Consider the following 15,797-nt stretch of genomic DNA (forward strand, 5'->3'; position numbering starts at 1 on the left):
ACTACCAAGATCTAATCACAACAACCTAACCTATCCTAACTACAACACGCTCGCCACATATCTAGCCGGCACGGTTTATAACACACCGTGGCAAGGCATACAATGATGTTTAACACTCTCCCTCAATCACAACTATCTAAGTTGAGATTGCGTCGAAAGACCTCCAGCTGCCGCAGCGATAATGATTTAGTAAAGCCATCTACTACTTGATCACCAGTAGGTACAAATTGAATATTCAAAAGCTTGTTAGCAACTCTTTCACGAACAAAATGATAATCAATCTCAATGTGCTTTGTTCTATCATGAAAGACAGGATTGGCAGAGAGATAAGTAGCTCCAAGATTGTCACACCATAGTGAGGCGGCAGGCAAATGACGAATACCCAATTCTGTCAGCATATTTTGAACCCCAATAATCTCAGCAGTGGCATTTGCTAAGGCCTTGTAATCAGCTTCTGTGCTTGACCTGGACACAGTGGCTTGCTTACATGCACTCCAAGAAATCAGATTGCCACCAAAAAATACTGCAAAACCTCCAGTGGACTGCCGATCATCAAGACAACCTGCCTAGTCTGCATCTGAAAATGCACTAACAAGTGTAGAGTCTGACTTGGCAAGTTTGAGACCATGACTCTTGGTTGCCTGAAGGTACTGAAGAATTCTTTTTACTGCTGTCCAATGAGTGCTAGTGGGTGCATGGAGAAACTGGTAGACTTTGTTGACTGAAAAACATATATCTGGCCTGGTTAAAGTTAAATATTGCAAAGCTCCTACCACACTTCTGTACCTGGTGGAGTCCTCGGCTCCAAGTGCCTCTCCATCATAAAGAGAACACTTCTCTGAAGTGGACAACGAGGTTGGAGAGGGTTGCAACCTTTCATGCCTACTCGCTCAAGGATATCTTGTACATATTTTTCTTGGGACAGAATGATTCCATGAGCCACATGCTTCACCTCGATGCCAAGAAAAAAATGAAGAGTACCCAAATCCTTGAGAGCAAAATCCATGCGCAGATCCTGAAGAAGAGCATCAACTGCCCTAATGGAGGAGCTGGTGACAATAATATCATCAACATAAATAAGCATAAAAATGGTCACTCCATGCCGATGATAAAAAAACAGTGAGGTATCCCCCTTAGAAGCAGCAAAACCAAGAGATTGTAACTTGGAGTACAGGCGATAATACCAGGCTCTGGGTGCTTGTTTCAAACCATAGATTGCTTTGTCAAGCTTGCAGACATGTTGTGGTAAAGCTGAATTTTCATACCCAGGAGGCTGCCTCATAAACACCTCTTCTTCCAGAACACCGTGCAAAAACGCGTTCTTTACATCTAGTTGTCACATGCACCAGTTTCTAGATATTACAACTGAAAGAATCAACCTAATAGTAGCAGCTTTTACCACAGGGCTAAAAGTATCCTCATAATCAATCCCGTGCCTTTGCTTAAAGCCTTTTGCCACAAGGCGTGCCTTGTACCTGTCAATCGTGCCATCAGACTTGCGTTTTACCTTGTACACCCACTTGCAATCAATCACATTTCTCCCTCTGACCGGTGGAACCAAGTGCCATGTCTTGTTTGCTATGAGGGCTGAAAATTCTTCGTCCATAGCCTGCTTCCACTTGGAGTCAGCAAGAGCATCATGCAGATTCTTGGGTTCACCTGTGGCACAAAGAGAACCCCAACGAACACAACCATCTTTATATACCTTAGGCCTAGTAATACCACTTTGTGACCGGGTATGTGATCGGGCAGGAGGCGGCTGAGGTGGTTGAGCTTGCTGAAGTTGTAGACGATTTTGCATGGAGGAGACCGCGGAGTCAGACGCAGAAAATCCCGAAGCTCCCTCTTGCGGCGACCCAGGCTGATCCGGTGCGGCAGTCGATGGCGAACTGCCACTTGGCAGTTCTGGAGCGGCCACATCCCTTGAGGAAGATCGCGCCGTGTCAGAGTCCGTGCGCCTCGCCTCGTGAGGGCCAGGTGGACCGCGCCCAGCCGGGCTGGCCGACCCACCAGGAGACCGCACGCCCTCCCAGGCCGGGGACAACGTTGTAGTGCGCCTGGCGGGCCCACTAAAGGAGAGCGGGGCAGGGCGAGGATTCGCCTGACGCCGCTGCGGGCGCGGATCCCGCTGCCGATTCGCCTGGCGCGGCTACAGCGGCGGATCCCGAGGCCGCCGAATCTTCTGTGGCTGTATCAGAATCCCCAGGGTGCTGCATAAAATCATAAGAATTTTCACCAAAGTCTTCAATATTTGGTTGCCCTGTTTCCTGCACACTTTCAGCTGGGTCATTAGCATTGGACAAGGACATATTATCAGCAGTAAAATCAGCTCCCCCTTGAGCAAAAGAAGGAGACGGCAAGAGGTGAGAGGGCAGGAGAAGCAATTCTTTGCGAAGTTGAGCACCGGCATTTGAGTGGAGACTTGCGAAAGGAAAAACTTGCTCATCAAAAATGACATCACGGGACACATACACACAACCAGAAGAGATATCAAGGCATTTGTAACCTTTATGAAGGGTACTGTACCCTAGGAAGGCGCATTGCTTGGACCTAAATTCAAGCTTGTGCTTGTTAAAAGGGCGCAAGTTTGGCCAGATGGCACACCCAAAAATGCGGAGAAAAGAATAGTTGGGCTTGGTGCCAAAGAGTCGTTCTAGAGGTGTTTGGTTCTTGATAACTCTGCTGGGGATACGGTTAATAAGATAGACCGCAGTGAGAAATGCTTCATCCCAAAATTTAAGTGGCATAAATGCATGAGCATGTAAAGAGAGACCAACTTCTACGATGTGCCTATGTTTTCTTTCTGCGAAGCCGTTCTGCTGATGAGCACGCGAACAAGAAACGTGGTGTGTGATGCCAATGCGTTCAAAAAATGGGCTCAACCATTTGTACTCCCCACCCCAATCGGTTTGCATGGCAATGATTTTACGATCAAAGAGACGTTCAACATGAGCTTGGAAGAGGCGAAATTTTTCGAAGACATCAGATTTATTTTTGAGCAAATATATCCAGCTAAACTTGCTAAAATCATCAATAAAACTGACATAGTATTTCAGCCTTCCTACAGAGACGGGTTCAGGACTCCAAACATCTGAAAAAATCAGCTCTAAAGGAGCTGTGGATTCACTAGTTGAACGAGAGTAAGGTAACTAATGGCTCTTGGCCATCTGACATGCATCACACACCAGAAGGTGGTCTTGTTTATTCGAGATAGGAAGATTGAAATCACGTAGAATCTTTGGAACTACCGGAAGGGCAGGGTGCCCTAGGCGCTTGTGCCACCGAGAGGTGGAAGGCTTGATGGCAGCAAGAACTTGGCGTGGAGGTGCACTTTGCCGTCCGGTCACGGGGAACAAGCCCCATCTACTCTTGTTTTGCAGAATTGTTCTCTTGGTAGCCTGATCCTTAACAAGAAAGAATTCAGGATGAAGCTCAATGAATACATCATTATCTCGCATAAGATTATAGGCAGAAAGAAGGCTTTGGTCGGCACTAGGAGCATGAAGGATGTTGTTGAGATGTAAGGAACCAGAGGGAGTAGATAATACTGAATGACCAATATGCGCTATGTCCATACCTTGCCCACTTGCCGTGTGAATTTAGTCGGTGCCGGTGTAGCGATCACGGACGGCTAGCTTCTCCAACTCGCCGGTGACGTGATCTGTGGCGCCGGTGTCGAGTACCAATTGGTATCCACGCTGTAGGAGAGGGCAGAGTTGGCGGAGCGTGGGTTGCCACCACTACCGCCGCCACCACCGCGCCCACCACCGCCGCGTCCGCCACCACCGCTGCCTGCAGGGTTACGTACATTGTTGTTGAAGCCTTTATCGAACCTCTTCTTGCAGCGCCATGCACCATGGCCTTCCTCCTTGCAGATTTGATAGCGTTCGCGGTCACCGCGGTCACCGTTCTGCTGGCGCGGCGCACCACCGCCACCACCATTGTCGGAGTAGTTGCCCCCGCTGTAGCCACCGCGTCCACCACCCTGACCACTGCGTCCGCCACCGTAGCCGCCACGACCACCCTTCGCAGCGTGGTTGGCGGAGTGATGAGCGGAGAAGGCGGCGTGCTGGGCGGTGATCCGGGCCTCCGTAGAGAGCAGCAGCGAGAAGAGTTCGCTGAGACCGATCGGCCGATCGGTGGCAGCGCGCGTGGAGATGGAGGTGACGAACCCGTTGTAGTCGGGCTCGTGCATGAGGCCCTCGAGGATGTGCGAGATGATATCATCCTCCTCGAGGGGCTTTCCTGCAGCAGCAAGTTCATCTGCTAACCCCTTCATCTTCGTGAAGTAAGCAGATGCGGAGAGATCGCCCTTGCGGGCGTTGCCGATCGCCGAGCGAAGCTGAATTTGACATGCTCGGGACTGCGCGGAGAAGCTCTCGACCAGGGCTTGCCAGACGCCCGCGGCCGTGGTGTGATTGGACACCTGCATCAGAACTTCACGGGATAGAGATGCGAGCAAAAAAGTTAGGACCTGTTGATCTTGAGTAACCCAGATTGCATGCTCTGGATTGGGCAACTCGGTGGTCTCCTTCTTCCCATTGGTCTCCTTCTCGGTGACGATGACAGCAGCGGGTTCCTTGGTCGAGCCGTCAAGGTAGCCATTCATCGCCGCAGCCCTGACGTGCGGAAGAACTTGGACCTTTGTAACGCTCTCGATGCGGCTATATCTCCTACGTGTCGAAGTACGACTTAGAGGCATAACCGCATTGAAAGCAATGTCGCAAGCAAGGTAATCTTCACAACAACCCATGTAAATAGATAATAAGGGGAAAGGTACATAGTTGGCTTACACTCGCCACGTCACACAAATACATAAATAACATTACAATCATCAAATACACTCATGGTCCAACTACGGTACCAAAATAAAATATCAACCCCAACATGCGACACGGTCCCGATCGCCCCAACTGGGCACCACTATTGATCATCAGGGAAAGACACATAGTAACGGCGTGAGTCTTCGTCGAACTCCTACTTGAGCTCAAGCGCATCATCTGGAACGGAATCGTCGGTCCCTCCATCTGGTTTGGAAGTAATCTGTGAGCCACGGGGACTCAGCAATCTCGCACCCTCGCGATCAAGACTATTTAAGCTTATAGGTAAGGCAAGGTAATATGTGGAGCTGCAGCAAGCGACTAGCATATATGGTAGCTAACTTGTTCGCAAAAGAGAGCGAGAAGAGAAGGCAAAGCATGAACGAAGAACTAAAGAACAACCTACGGGAAACATTACTCCAACACCGTGTTCACTTCTCGGACTCCGCCGAGAAGAGACCATCACGGTAACAAACGCAGTTGATTCATTTTAATTAAGTTAAAGTTCAAGTTATCTACAACCGGACATTAACAAATTCCCATCTGCCCATAACCGCGGGCACGGCTTTTGAAAGTTCAAATCCCTGCAGGGGAGTCCCAACTTAGCCCATCACAAGCTCTCACGGTCAACGAAGGATAAACCTTCTCCCGAGACATTCCGATCAGACTCGGCATCCCGGTTCTACAAGACATTCTCGACAAGGGTAAAACTAAACCAGCAACACCGCCCGGATGTGCCGACAAATCCCGATAGGAGCTGCACATATCTCGTTCTCAGGGCACACCGGATTGTCCAAGGTACGGGTAGGCCAGCCCAGAGTTGCCCCTGGTGGCCACCGGCAGCTGACAGGTTGGACCAACACTCAGAGGAGCACTGGCCCGGGGTTTAAATAAAGATGACCCTTGAGTCCGCGGAACCCAAGGGAAAAAGAGGCTAGGTGGCGAATGGTAAAACCAAAGTTGGGCATTGCTGAAAGAGTTTTATTCAAGGCGAACTGTCAAGGGGTTCCCATTATTACCCAACCGCGTAAGGAACGCAAAATCCGGGAACATAACACCGATATGACGGAAACTAGGGCGGCAAGAGTGGAACAAAACACTAGGCAAAAGGCCGAGCCTTCCACCCTTTACCAAGTATATAGATGCATTAAGATAACAGGATAATATAGTGATATCCCAACAAATAAACAATGTTTCAACAAGGAACAATCTCCAATCTTCACCTGCAACTAGCAACGCTGTAAGAGGGGCTGAGCAAAGCGGTAACATAGCCAATCAACGGTTTGCTAGGACATGGCGGGTTAGAGGTTTGACATGGCAATTTGGGAGACATGATAAGAAAGTGGTAGGCATCATAGCATAGGCATAGCAAAAGAGCGAGCATCTAGCAAGCAAAGATAGAAGTGATTTCGAGGGTATGATCATCTTGCCTGCAAAGTCGTCAGAGTTGACTTGATCCTCGTAAGCAAACTCAACGGGCTCCTCGTTAGCGAACTCGTCTCCCGGCTCTACACAAACAAGACAAACAAGCAAAAGGAACACAATCAACCACGTGCAAAGCTCAAACAACATGATGCAAACATGGTATGCTATGCGGGATGCGATATGTGATGCATATGCAAGATTTGACAAGGAATGATTGAACATGGCCTCAACTTGGAAATACAAGAGTGCCACTGGAAAGGTGAGGTGATTTCGGTTGAAATCGATATAAAGATCACCGGAATCGAATGCACGGTTTGGAAATGGCAAGCAAAACAAATATGGCACCGGTCTGCGATAAACAGCAAGTAGCCATCTAAATGCATCAAGATAAATATGCTACAGCCCTCAAACAAGATAACAAAATACATGGCAGGGATCCACTCATGATGCTTGACAAAAGATGAACACTGAGTTACGGCCAATTCATCCATTAACATGTTCAAACAAGCATGACCAAAGTGCAAATGACAAACAGGTTTCAGACTTAGTGAAATTAACACAAGTCTGGAATTTCAGATCAGGTAGCACATTTGGAGCAAGAAAACTATATGCTACAGGAACTTAACATGGCAAAGCAAGGCATGAAATGAAGCTACTCAAAGCACTTAACAAAAGTCCCTTAGTGACCTTGAGCCAAAAGGATCAGAAAATACAATTGCAAGCATGTGAACATGGCAAAAACATAATCAGGTTACAGACTTAGAGAAAAACTGGAACATGCAAACACTACTAGAAACACTAGCATTAACGACGATGATGATAAACTGTTGGTCGTTGAAAATGTGAGAGAGTCCCCGCACACTGTAATCGGGCTACGAAATACCTTTGACAAACACCAGCACGTGTGCGGTCGTTATCCACTTATCCTTGTGATCAATATTTGTACACAGAACAATCTAACTCACCCCCTTTTATCTCTCCTCCGTAACACAAGCTGGATTTTCCAGAAGTCCTGGCGCATACTGTTGATAAGATCAATCCGATAACCCTGCGTGTAACAAGAAAAAAACAAATTTGTTAGGATCTCATCCCGATGTGCCTCTTTTTCCTCTCCTCCCTTGTTTAATCATCGGCGCCTCCATCGATCCCATCTCCCTCATGGTCACCTGCGCCTCTGGACCCTAGCGCTCCTCGCTGCAGCCTGCATCATACCAGTTGCCCCAACGTCGGTGCGCCTTGCCGCAGCCAGCACCTTGTCGATCGACCGCCTCGACCCCGGCACACCCACACTGCAGCCTGCACCTTGCTGTCTTCCTTGACCACGGCATGCGCATGATGTAGTCAACACAAGCGAGGTAATTTTGGGACGTGTAGCTGCTATTCGTACAGTTTCTGTTGCATGTGGGTTGATATACAGGCCAGTATTTTGCCTCTGTTTGTCAATGATTTTAATCAACAAAAGGGCATTATCATGTGAAAGGATTCATGGTCGGTGGTTTTTTTACTTTTGTTTCATTCTACTTTGGTTGTTGTACTAGTCTAGTCATCCTTTAGAGTTCATTACTCTACTGATCTATCCGGTTAGACCATGATTTTATTCAAATACTCATGTATATCATTATGTGAGATATTGAACTAAGACGTCCATGGCTCTGTGCTTACCATATGGTTTTAAAATATTTTTTGTTCTGATTAATACTAAAACTACCTGCATCTAGCTTGAACTAACACAAGGGGTAACCATGGTTAGAAATTTGGAACTTGTTGGCATCGCGCGTACACAAGCACCTTATGAACTAGAACTAATTTCTTTCTACCTGTAATTCCACTTTACTTTTGCAGGGAAAAAGCGGGCTTAACTAAGTAGCAACCCTCGTGAAAGCCAGCAAGCTCAAGTAAGTTGTTCTCATACACTTTCTTACGAATTTATTTACATGGACTGACTTTTATAAATTATTCAATGTTTTTTAGATTTGATGGTCTACCATAAGATATAGAAGCACAAGGAGGCATTGGAATCGCCAAAGCAGACGTCCATGCCAACAATGATGGCGTCCCTCGACCGAAGATTAATTTTTTTTTAGTTTTCTCGTTTTACAATTAGAGATGAGTAAGGACATTGGTCATCTATAGAGAGATTTTGACTCATATTTCTTAACTGATATATAATTTCAGTATTGTATTCAGAATTCTGTTACGTTATATTATTTCTATTAATAAAAAAGTGCATATATTCTTTCATTATTCAAAATTTTGTGGCTATATTGATTTCTATGCCAATCTTCAAATGTTCTATGATACATAGAGTGGTCGTCAACGATTCTAAAGGTTGTTGAACATGAAGTTCTACAAAAAAAAGTGATCACCATTTTAAAAACCAGTTGTAGCTAAAAATTAACCAAATCGTAGTAAAGAAAACGGACATCAATAATATGAGGTGTCCATTAATGATAATTTTTCCACCACGGTAAAATTATTAACGAGGACAAAAGTGGTCGTTGATACTAGAAATGTGGTCATTTTTGCCTCATGATTAACGACAACACATCATCCCGTCGTTACAAGAATAACGATCGGAAAAATACTTTTAACGATGGGGCCTATCACGACCACTATATTGTGGTCGTTAATGATCTTTAACGACCACAATATGACTTTTAGCGACCACATATACCGTCGTTAAAAATCATTTCCCTAATAGTGAAATCTGTTAACGAGTAGTCATGTTCACGAGTTTGATGCACTCACTACGGAGCAAGGCACGACAACCTAAGTACACACCCATCAAGAATACATATCATAGAAGATAGACATGGCAAGAACAACAACATAGCATGACGGATCAACAACAACATCCTCGGCAAAATCGCTAACGAGTCAACAATCTGCCAGGATTCATGAAATAGCAAAAGTAGAGCTCGATTGACTCAAGCTAGGATGCTCCATAATTGCAAACAAAGACATGGATGGGTACAGCACCACAATGTTAACAAAGCATCCTTACTGATCATCCTCAAAAGAGGCACGGATCACTAGAAAAAAACATGAACATATGGCATATTGATAAAAACAGATCAAGGACTTAGAGAAATTCTAAGTCCCTGAAATTAGCATTAACGAATGCACTACTTTGCAAGCTTGTGCTAGTCACCACACATGTCAAAAAAAACATGGATAGCACCTCTGTAAAGATGGCATGGCATATAAAGAAACACATGTAGAGCTCAGGAGCATATCATGCACACATTAATCATGGCAAAAATGATAAATAGCTAACTGATGCAGCAGATCTGATAATTATCTCAAATAGCTCTCTTCCAACAGCATTTCGGGTATCAAGATGAGCTCAAATGAAAATGATGCAATGAGATGAAATGATGTACTCTCAGAGGCGAACATTTTGATATGCTACACGCCCAAAACGGAGCTACGGATGCGGAGTTACGACATGGTGAAAAACGCAAAAATAACTAGGGTTTCGGGGGAAAGTCAACCGTCTCAGATCCAGATCTAGATCCAGCCGGCGCGGATCCTGAGGTTCGCCGGAGTTACTGTTCACTGGAGGTCGCCGGAGATGGTGGTGGTGGCCGCGGGCGCCGGTGGCTGGGGCGGCGCGCACCGGTGGCCAGAGCTGCGGAGCTCGCCGGCGCCAAGGTCGGCGGCAGGGCGGCGAAGGGCGGCGCCGGACGGCGCGCGGGCGGCGCTGGAAGGCGGGGAGGAGGCGCGGGGCGCGGCCCGGGAGGCGGCGCGGGAGGGCCTGCCCCGGGCTTCGGCGGGCCGGCGGCGGGAGGAGGCCGGTTGGCTGCGGGCGGCGACGGACGTTGTCCAGCGCGGGATGGACATGTCCGGTGCGCGGAGGAGCGGATTTTTTTAGGGTTAGGGGTGGAGAGATCCGAAAATTTCGGGAGAGGGTCTATATATAGATATAGAGGGAGCTAGGAGAGTCCAAAAGAGGTGCGGTTTTCGTCCACGCGATCGTGATCGAACGCTCTAGATGATGGAGAGCGTTTAGGTGGGTTTTGGGCCAAAATGGAAGGGTGTTGGGCTGCAACACACATGAGGCCTTCTCGGTCCCTCGGTTAACCGTTGGAGTATCAAACGGAGTTTAAATGGCACGAAACTTGACAGGCGGTCTATCGGTAGTAAACCAAAGCCGCATGACAAGTCTCGGTCCAATCCAGAAATGTTTAACCCCCACACACGAAAAGAAGGTAGAAAGGACCACCGGAGGAGATAGGAGCGCCGGAATGCAAGACGGACAATGGGGAAAATGCTCGGGTGCATGAGACGAACACGTATGCAAAGGCAATGCACATGATGACATGATATGAGATGCATGACAATGACAACAACACACAGAGACAAAAACCCGAACCCGAGGAAATAAACTAACTTAGCGCCGGAAACGGCAAGAGTTGGAGTACATATTAGGTAAATTACATCCGGGGTGTTACAACCTTCCACACCAGAAAGTTGTCACGGGTGAGTTTCTCCATGATGGTGTGGCCAAGGGAGGCGAGTGAGGGCATGGCCATGGCGTGGGAGGAGGAAGAAGATGACATGATCTAGATGTGTGAAAGAACTAGGCTCTGTATACCATGTAAAACAAGAGGCTGGAAGTGCATGCCGTGGCAGGGGCGTATTGCATGTTTATATAGGCCAGACATGCGGCTAAGATTACAAAGGAGGTTAGGGATAGGTTAGGTGTGGATGAATCTTTAAGCTAAGCTAACTACCAAGATCTAATCACAACAACCTAACCTATCCTAACTACAACACGCTCACCACATATCTAGCCGGCATGGTTTATAACATACCGTGGCAAGGCATACAATGATGTTCAACAAGAAGGACCTGCCCCGGGAAGTTGCAGTCGGCTTTGCGGCAGCAACTGGCTTCTGCAGCGAGCTACACCAGGTGTTGTCTTGGTCATTTAGCTCCACTCTCAATGATGCAATTGTGGTAACCAGTACCATTCCGAGGCAATTTTCTCGTAATCCTTGCATGTAACGAAATGCACCTTACAATTTGAATATGTGTTGGAAAACAATTAATTTAAGACATAAAATAAAAAAACTAAAATTTTGAGATAAGCATTATGTATAAACCGAAAGGAAGGAATACCTTACACCCTGCACATGTGGGAACCGACGCCATATGGAATATGCCGGCCGTAGCGCATAGAAAACTCAAAGCTATGGCTAGGAGCCTAGGAGACATATCACATCGATCCTACGTGCTGACAACTCGGCCTCAAGCTGGCCGGGCGGAGCTGCTGCCACCAAAACCGAAGCTGACAAATCTCTCTGTATATATATACATATATGTATATGTAGGTAGCAGATCCCTCTCGCGTCCCTACTCGCCGAGCAGCAGCAATGGCTGCTGCAATAATGCGCCCTCACCGCCTTCTCTCCATGTCAGTGTGCATCATCATTTGCCTCTCCTACTCGGTGGGTCTAGCTACTGCGCTCTCCTTCAGCTTCAACTTCTCCAGCCCCGGCTCCGGCGACCTCTGCGATACGGAGCTCAGCTGCGAACGTGACGCATGGATGGGTTCTGGCGCCATCGACCTAACGAGGAACTACATCGCAGCCAACGTCTTCAGTGTTGGCCGGGCATCGTACGCTCGCCCAGTGCCGCTCTGGGACGACGCCACCGGCGAGGCGGCCAGCTTCTCCTCCAACTTCACGTTCCAGATCAAGCCCCAAAACAGATCAGAAGACAATGTTGGTCTATGTAACTCGAGCTTCACCAACGACGCTAGTGCTGACGGTATATCTTTCCTCCTGGCACACTATCCGTCAAGGCTCCTTCCCAATAGCGGGGGCGCAAACCTCGCTCTGTTTGATTTCAGCAACGGCTTGAATGCCACCGGTGATGCACAGTTAGTCGCGGTGGAGTTCGACACCTACCTCAACTTCTGGGACCACAGCGACAACCACATGGGCATAGACGTCAACTCCCTCGACTCCAGGGCCTACACCAACGTGACCAAGCGCCTAGTCTCGAATGACGCCATCTTGACCGCCCAGATCAGCTACGACAATCGCACGAGCGTTCTGGTCGCCCTTCTCCACATCGACGGCGACAGACCATGGTACAGCGTAAGCACGTGGGTGGACATGAAGAGGGAACTACCCCAGCAAGTCTCAGTCGGCTTCGCAGCATCAACTGGTCTCTGTGCCGAGCTGCACCAGGTGACGTATTGGTCGTTCAGCTCCACTCTAGATGATCCCCCGGTGCCTACCAATAACAGTCCACGGCGACGCCTACCACTAGTGCATGTGTTGGTGCCATCAGCAACAGCAGCTTTTCTTGTGTTGCTCTGTGGTGCCGCCGCCGTCATAGTTCGTCGGCGATGGAAACGGAAGAGGTTAGCTAGTTCCGACGATGAAGGACACGAGCAAGATGAGTTCGAGAGAGGGGTAGGACCTAGACGGTACCGCTACCGTGAGCTCGCGGCAGCCACAAATGACTTCGCGGAGCAGGGTAATATTGGGCAAGGGGGCTTCGGCAGCGTCTGCCGGGGCGGCGGCCTTAGCGACCACGACAGCCCGGTGGCCATCAAGATGCTCTCCATGGAATCGTCTGCGCAGGGGAGGAAAGAGTTCGAGGCGGAGGTGAAGATTATAAGCCGGCTGAGGCACCGAAACCTTGTGCACTTGCTAGGCTGGTCCGACAGCCGCAAGGGGCTCCTGCTAGTCTATGAGTTCATGCCGAAAGGCAGTCTCGACCAACACATTTACAGCGAGAACCGTCTCCTCACTTGGTCAGAAAGGTACGTGACTATGCCTTATAAATTAATTGAAAACTTAAGTTTGTTCTGAACTTCTTTGAATCTGATCAAAGTCTATAGAAAAACATTCCAACATCTACGACATCATATTAGTTCTTATTAGATACTTTATATTGCATTTCTATACTATATATGTTTGACGTTTTAGACCTCAACACATTTTTCTATAAACTTGGTTTGACTTAGAAAAAAAAATCAGGAACTTCAGTTAACTTGGAATCACCAAATGATTGTTACCTCCTTTTCCATCATTGCCGTTATTATAAATTAATTTAAGCACTATTAGATTGAGCAAATCAATGCGTAAATATGCATGGTACTAATTTATTAATCCGGCCTTGTTGAACGAACACACATACAGATACAAGATCATCCTTGGCCTGGGATCTGCACTACGCTATCTCCACACAGAGTGTGATCAATGTGTGCTGCATGGTGACATAAAACCTGAAAATATACTCCTCGACTCATCATGGAGCACCAAGCTAGCAGATTTTGGGCTGGCGAGGCTCGTGGATCATGGAGCCGGGCCACAGACGACGAAGAACATCAAGGGCACCCTATGGTACATCGACCTGGAGTTTATTCTCTCACACCATCCCATCCCGGAAGCGGACATCTACAGCTTCGGTGTCGTTCTGTTGGAGGTCGTGTCCGGCCAGCATCCAGGAATGGGGATGAAATTCCGGGTCAACGAGGACATCCCGCTGCTGATGTGGATCTGGAACCTGTACAAGAAGGGCACCATCCTTGAAGCGGTGGATAAAAGGCTACATGGGGACAACCAGCAGCTCGACCACAACTGTAAGTGGCAGTTGCATCATGCGCTGGTCGTCGGGCTCTGGTGCACGCACCCATGCCTAGAGGCGCGACCGTCCATTGTGCAGCTCATGAATGTCTTGCAGTCAAAGGACGTCACGCTGCCGGCCCTGTCTTGGCCAGCCCCGGCCAACATTACTACTGGATTACATGGGTATAACAGCGCATCAACCTCATCGGTCAATGCTTGAAGCGACGTGTCTCGGGCTAGCAGTGGAAGATGACCAAATCTACTTTGCCGGAGACTAGTTGTTACAACCTAATTGCACAAACGCACGTCTGAATAGTTTGTCAAGACCCTGTATATATTGTCGTGTACTTCTGATTCACTAGTAACCGTGCACGTGCAATGCACGTTACTAGAATTTAGTATTTGCATTGTGGTTTATTATGCATTTGTAGATTTTTTGCATGGTATGCACCTAAGTAATAATCATAGAATCATAACTTGAGCACTCATTATGAATAATAATATTATGTTTTGATATACTTGGATGGGACAAAAGTTAATCATTTGTTTGCTAGTGATACTACCACAAGATAAAATAATGACCTAATAAATTTGATCATAATAGATCACAAAACACGGCTCATTTTTGACGCAATCAATCATGTCCATCCGTAATTACCAGATTCAATGGCTAAGAGTTACACAAAAGAATCATTGTTAACAGCAAGCTCCCCATCACATTGTCTCGGGCTCAAGAGAAATGTATTTGTAAGGTCCTTTTAGAAAGAAAAAGTTTATCATCGAACAATCTCATTAAGGTTTTTCAAGAAAAATGGACACGACATGAGTAGTAGTACACACTGATTACACACTTATGTGTGTACTATGCTCTGTCGCATCTGACTGATGTACGGTCATACACCGGACGCGTCGTCAACCTTTGCCGTCGCGCGCGTACGTACACGCGCACCAAAATCGAGCAGAAAAAACGGCGACTTGATTTGATTAGTCGACGCGCGCGAGCATCAATCCACCGGTGATCGAGACGTTGATTAGTTCTTGGCTTGGACGTCGGGGGCGGCTTTCTTGCTTGCCGGTGGCGGGGGCGGCAGCTGGTTGCCGTCGGAGTCGAAGGCGATGTGCCCGGAGAACTGGAGCGGCCGGCACTTGTCCCCCATGATGATGGCCTTCCTCCACACGGCCTCGTCGTCCTCCGGCCCCAGAGCGGCCACCGCCTCCTCGTCGTCGTCGCTGCTGCCGGACGGAGACCGCCTGTTCCACGACACCATCCTGGCCGCCTTGCCGCCGATCCCGCTGAGCGTGGCCGACAGCAGGTGCTTCCGGTTGCTCGCGCCGACGCTGCTGTCCGCCTTGGCCAGCGGCGCGGACGAGGAGGACCCCCGCTGCTGCCCCCACAGCTTCTCGTGCGTGCTGCTGGTGCACAGAGACACCACGACCGCCGCCACCACCAGGACGACGAGGATAACAAGGACGAGAGTCGCCGCCCCGGGTGCTCCGGCGGTGTGGTTAGCAGCGAAGAGGAGGAGCCTCGCCATGTCGCCCGACGGCCGGGAGCTCGCCGATTTATGAAGACGGCTACTCGCTGAGCTTGCAAGCCGGGGAGCAGAGAGATCACTGAGAGCACGGACGCGTAGGAGACGAGCCGCGGTTTATATGCACGCACGCACGATCGGGCACCGGAGACTGGAGTGGAGAGAATCGTGGCTGGACATGGCGCTCAAATTCCTTGGCCGTGCAGGACCGGTTAGATTGACCCGGCCAGCGGCGACGGCGATTGACGGTACAGGTCGTCGCCCGCCCGCCGGAGACTGGCGCTAGCAGACAGCAGATGCCGCCTGCCGGTCAAGTCCATCGGTATCGCGTGGGCCAGCTAATCACCTTTGAGCGCAGCGATGGTTTGACCAAACGAGGACGATGCTTGCCCTGTTCCTCCTTCGGAAATGATATCTAACAAACGTCGGCC

At 48.6% G+C, this 15,797-nt stretch overlaps 1 protein-coding gene and 1 pseudogene across 1 annotated transcript; one reads left to right on the forward strand and one right to left on the reverse strand.

Annotated features, from left to right (window-relative positions):
• The first annotated feature begins 11,623 nt into the window (after positions 1–11,623).
• Positions 11,624–14,087, forward strand: LOC119270909 (annotated as a pseudogene).
• Positions 14,088–14,456: 369 nt separating this feature from the next.
• On the reverse strand, positions 14,457–15,507 carry LOC119266603. The gene has a single exon (XM_037547835.1). The coding sequence runs from the start codon at positions 15,367–15,369 to the stop codon at positions 14,866–14,868; it is 504 nt and encodes a 167-aa protein (XP_037403732.1). The 5' UTR covers positions 15,370–15,507; the 3' UTR covers positions 14,457–14,865.
• Positions 15,508–15,797: the final 290 nt, after the last annotated feature.

Source organism: Triticum dicoccoides, chromosome 3A, assembly GCF_002162155.2.
Source record: "Triticum dicoccoides isolate Atlit2015 ecotype Zavitan chromosome 3A, WEW_v2.0, whole genome shotgun sequence".
NCBI classification, from domain to species: Eukaryota; Viridiplantae; Streptophyta; class Magnoliopsida; order Poales; family Poaceae; genus Triticum; species Triticum dicoccoides.

Excerpts from the sequence above, each read along its gene's own strand:
- LOC119266603 (XM_037547835.1), bottom strand. The coding sequence starts at position 15,369 with ATGGCGAGGCTCCTCCTCTTCGCTGCTAACCACACCGCCGGAGCACCC.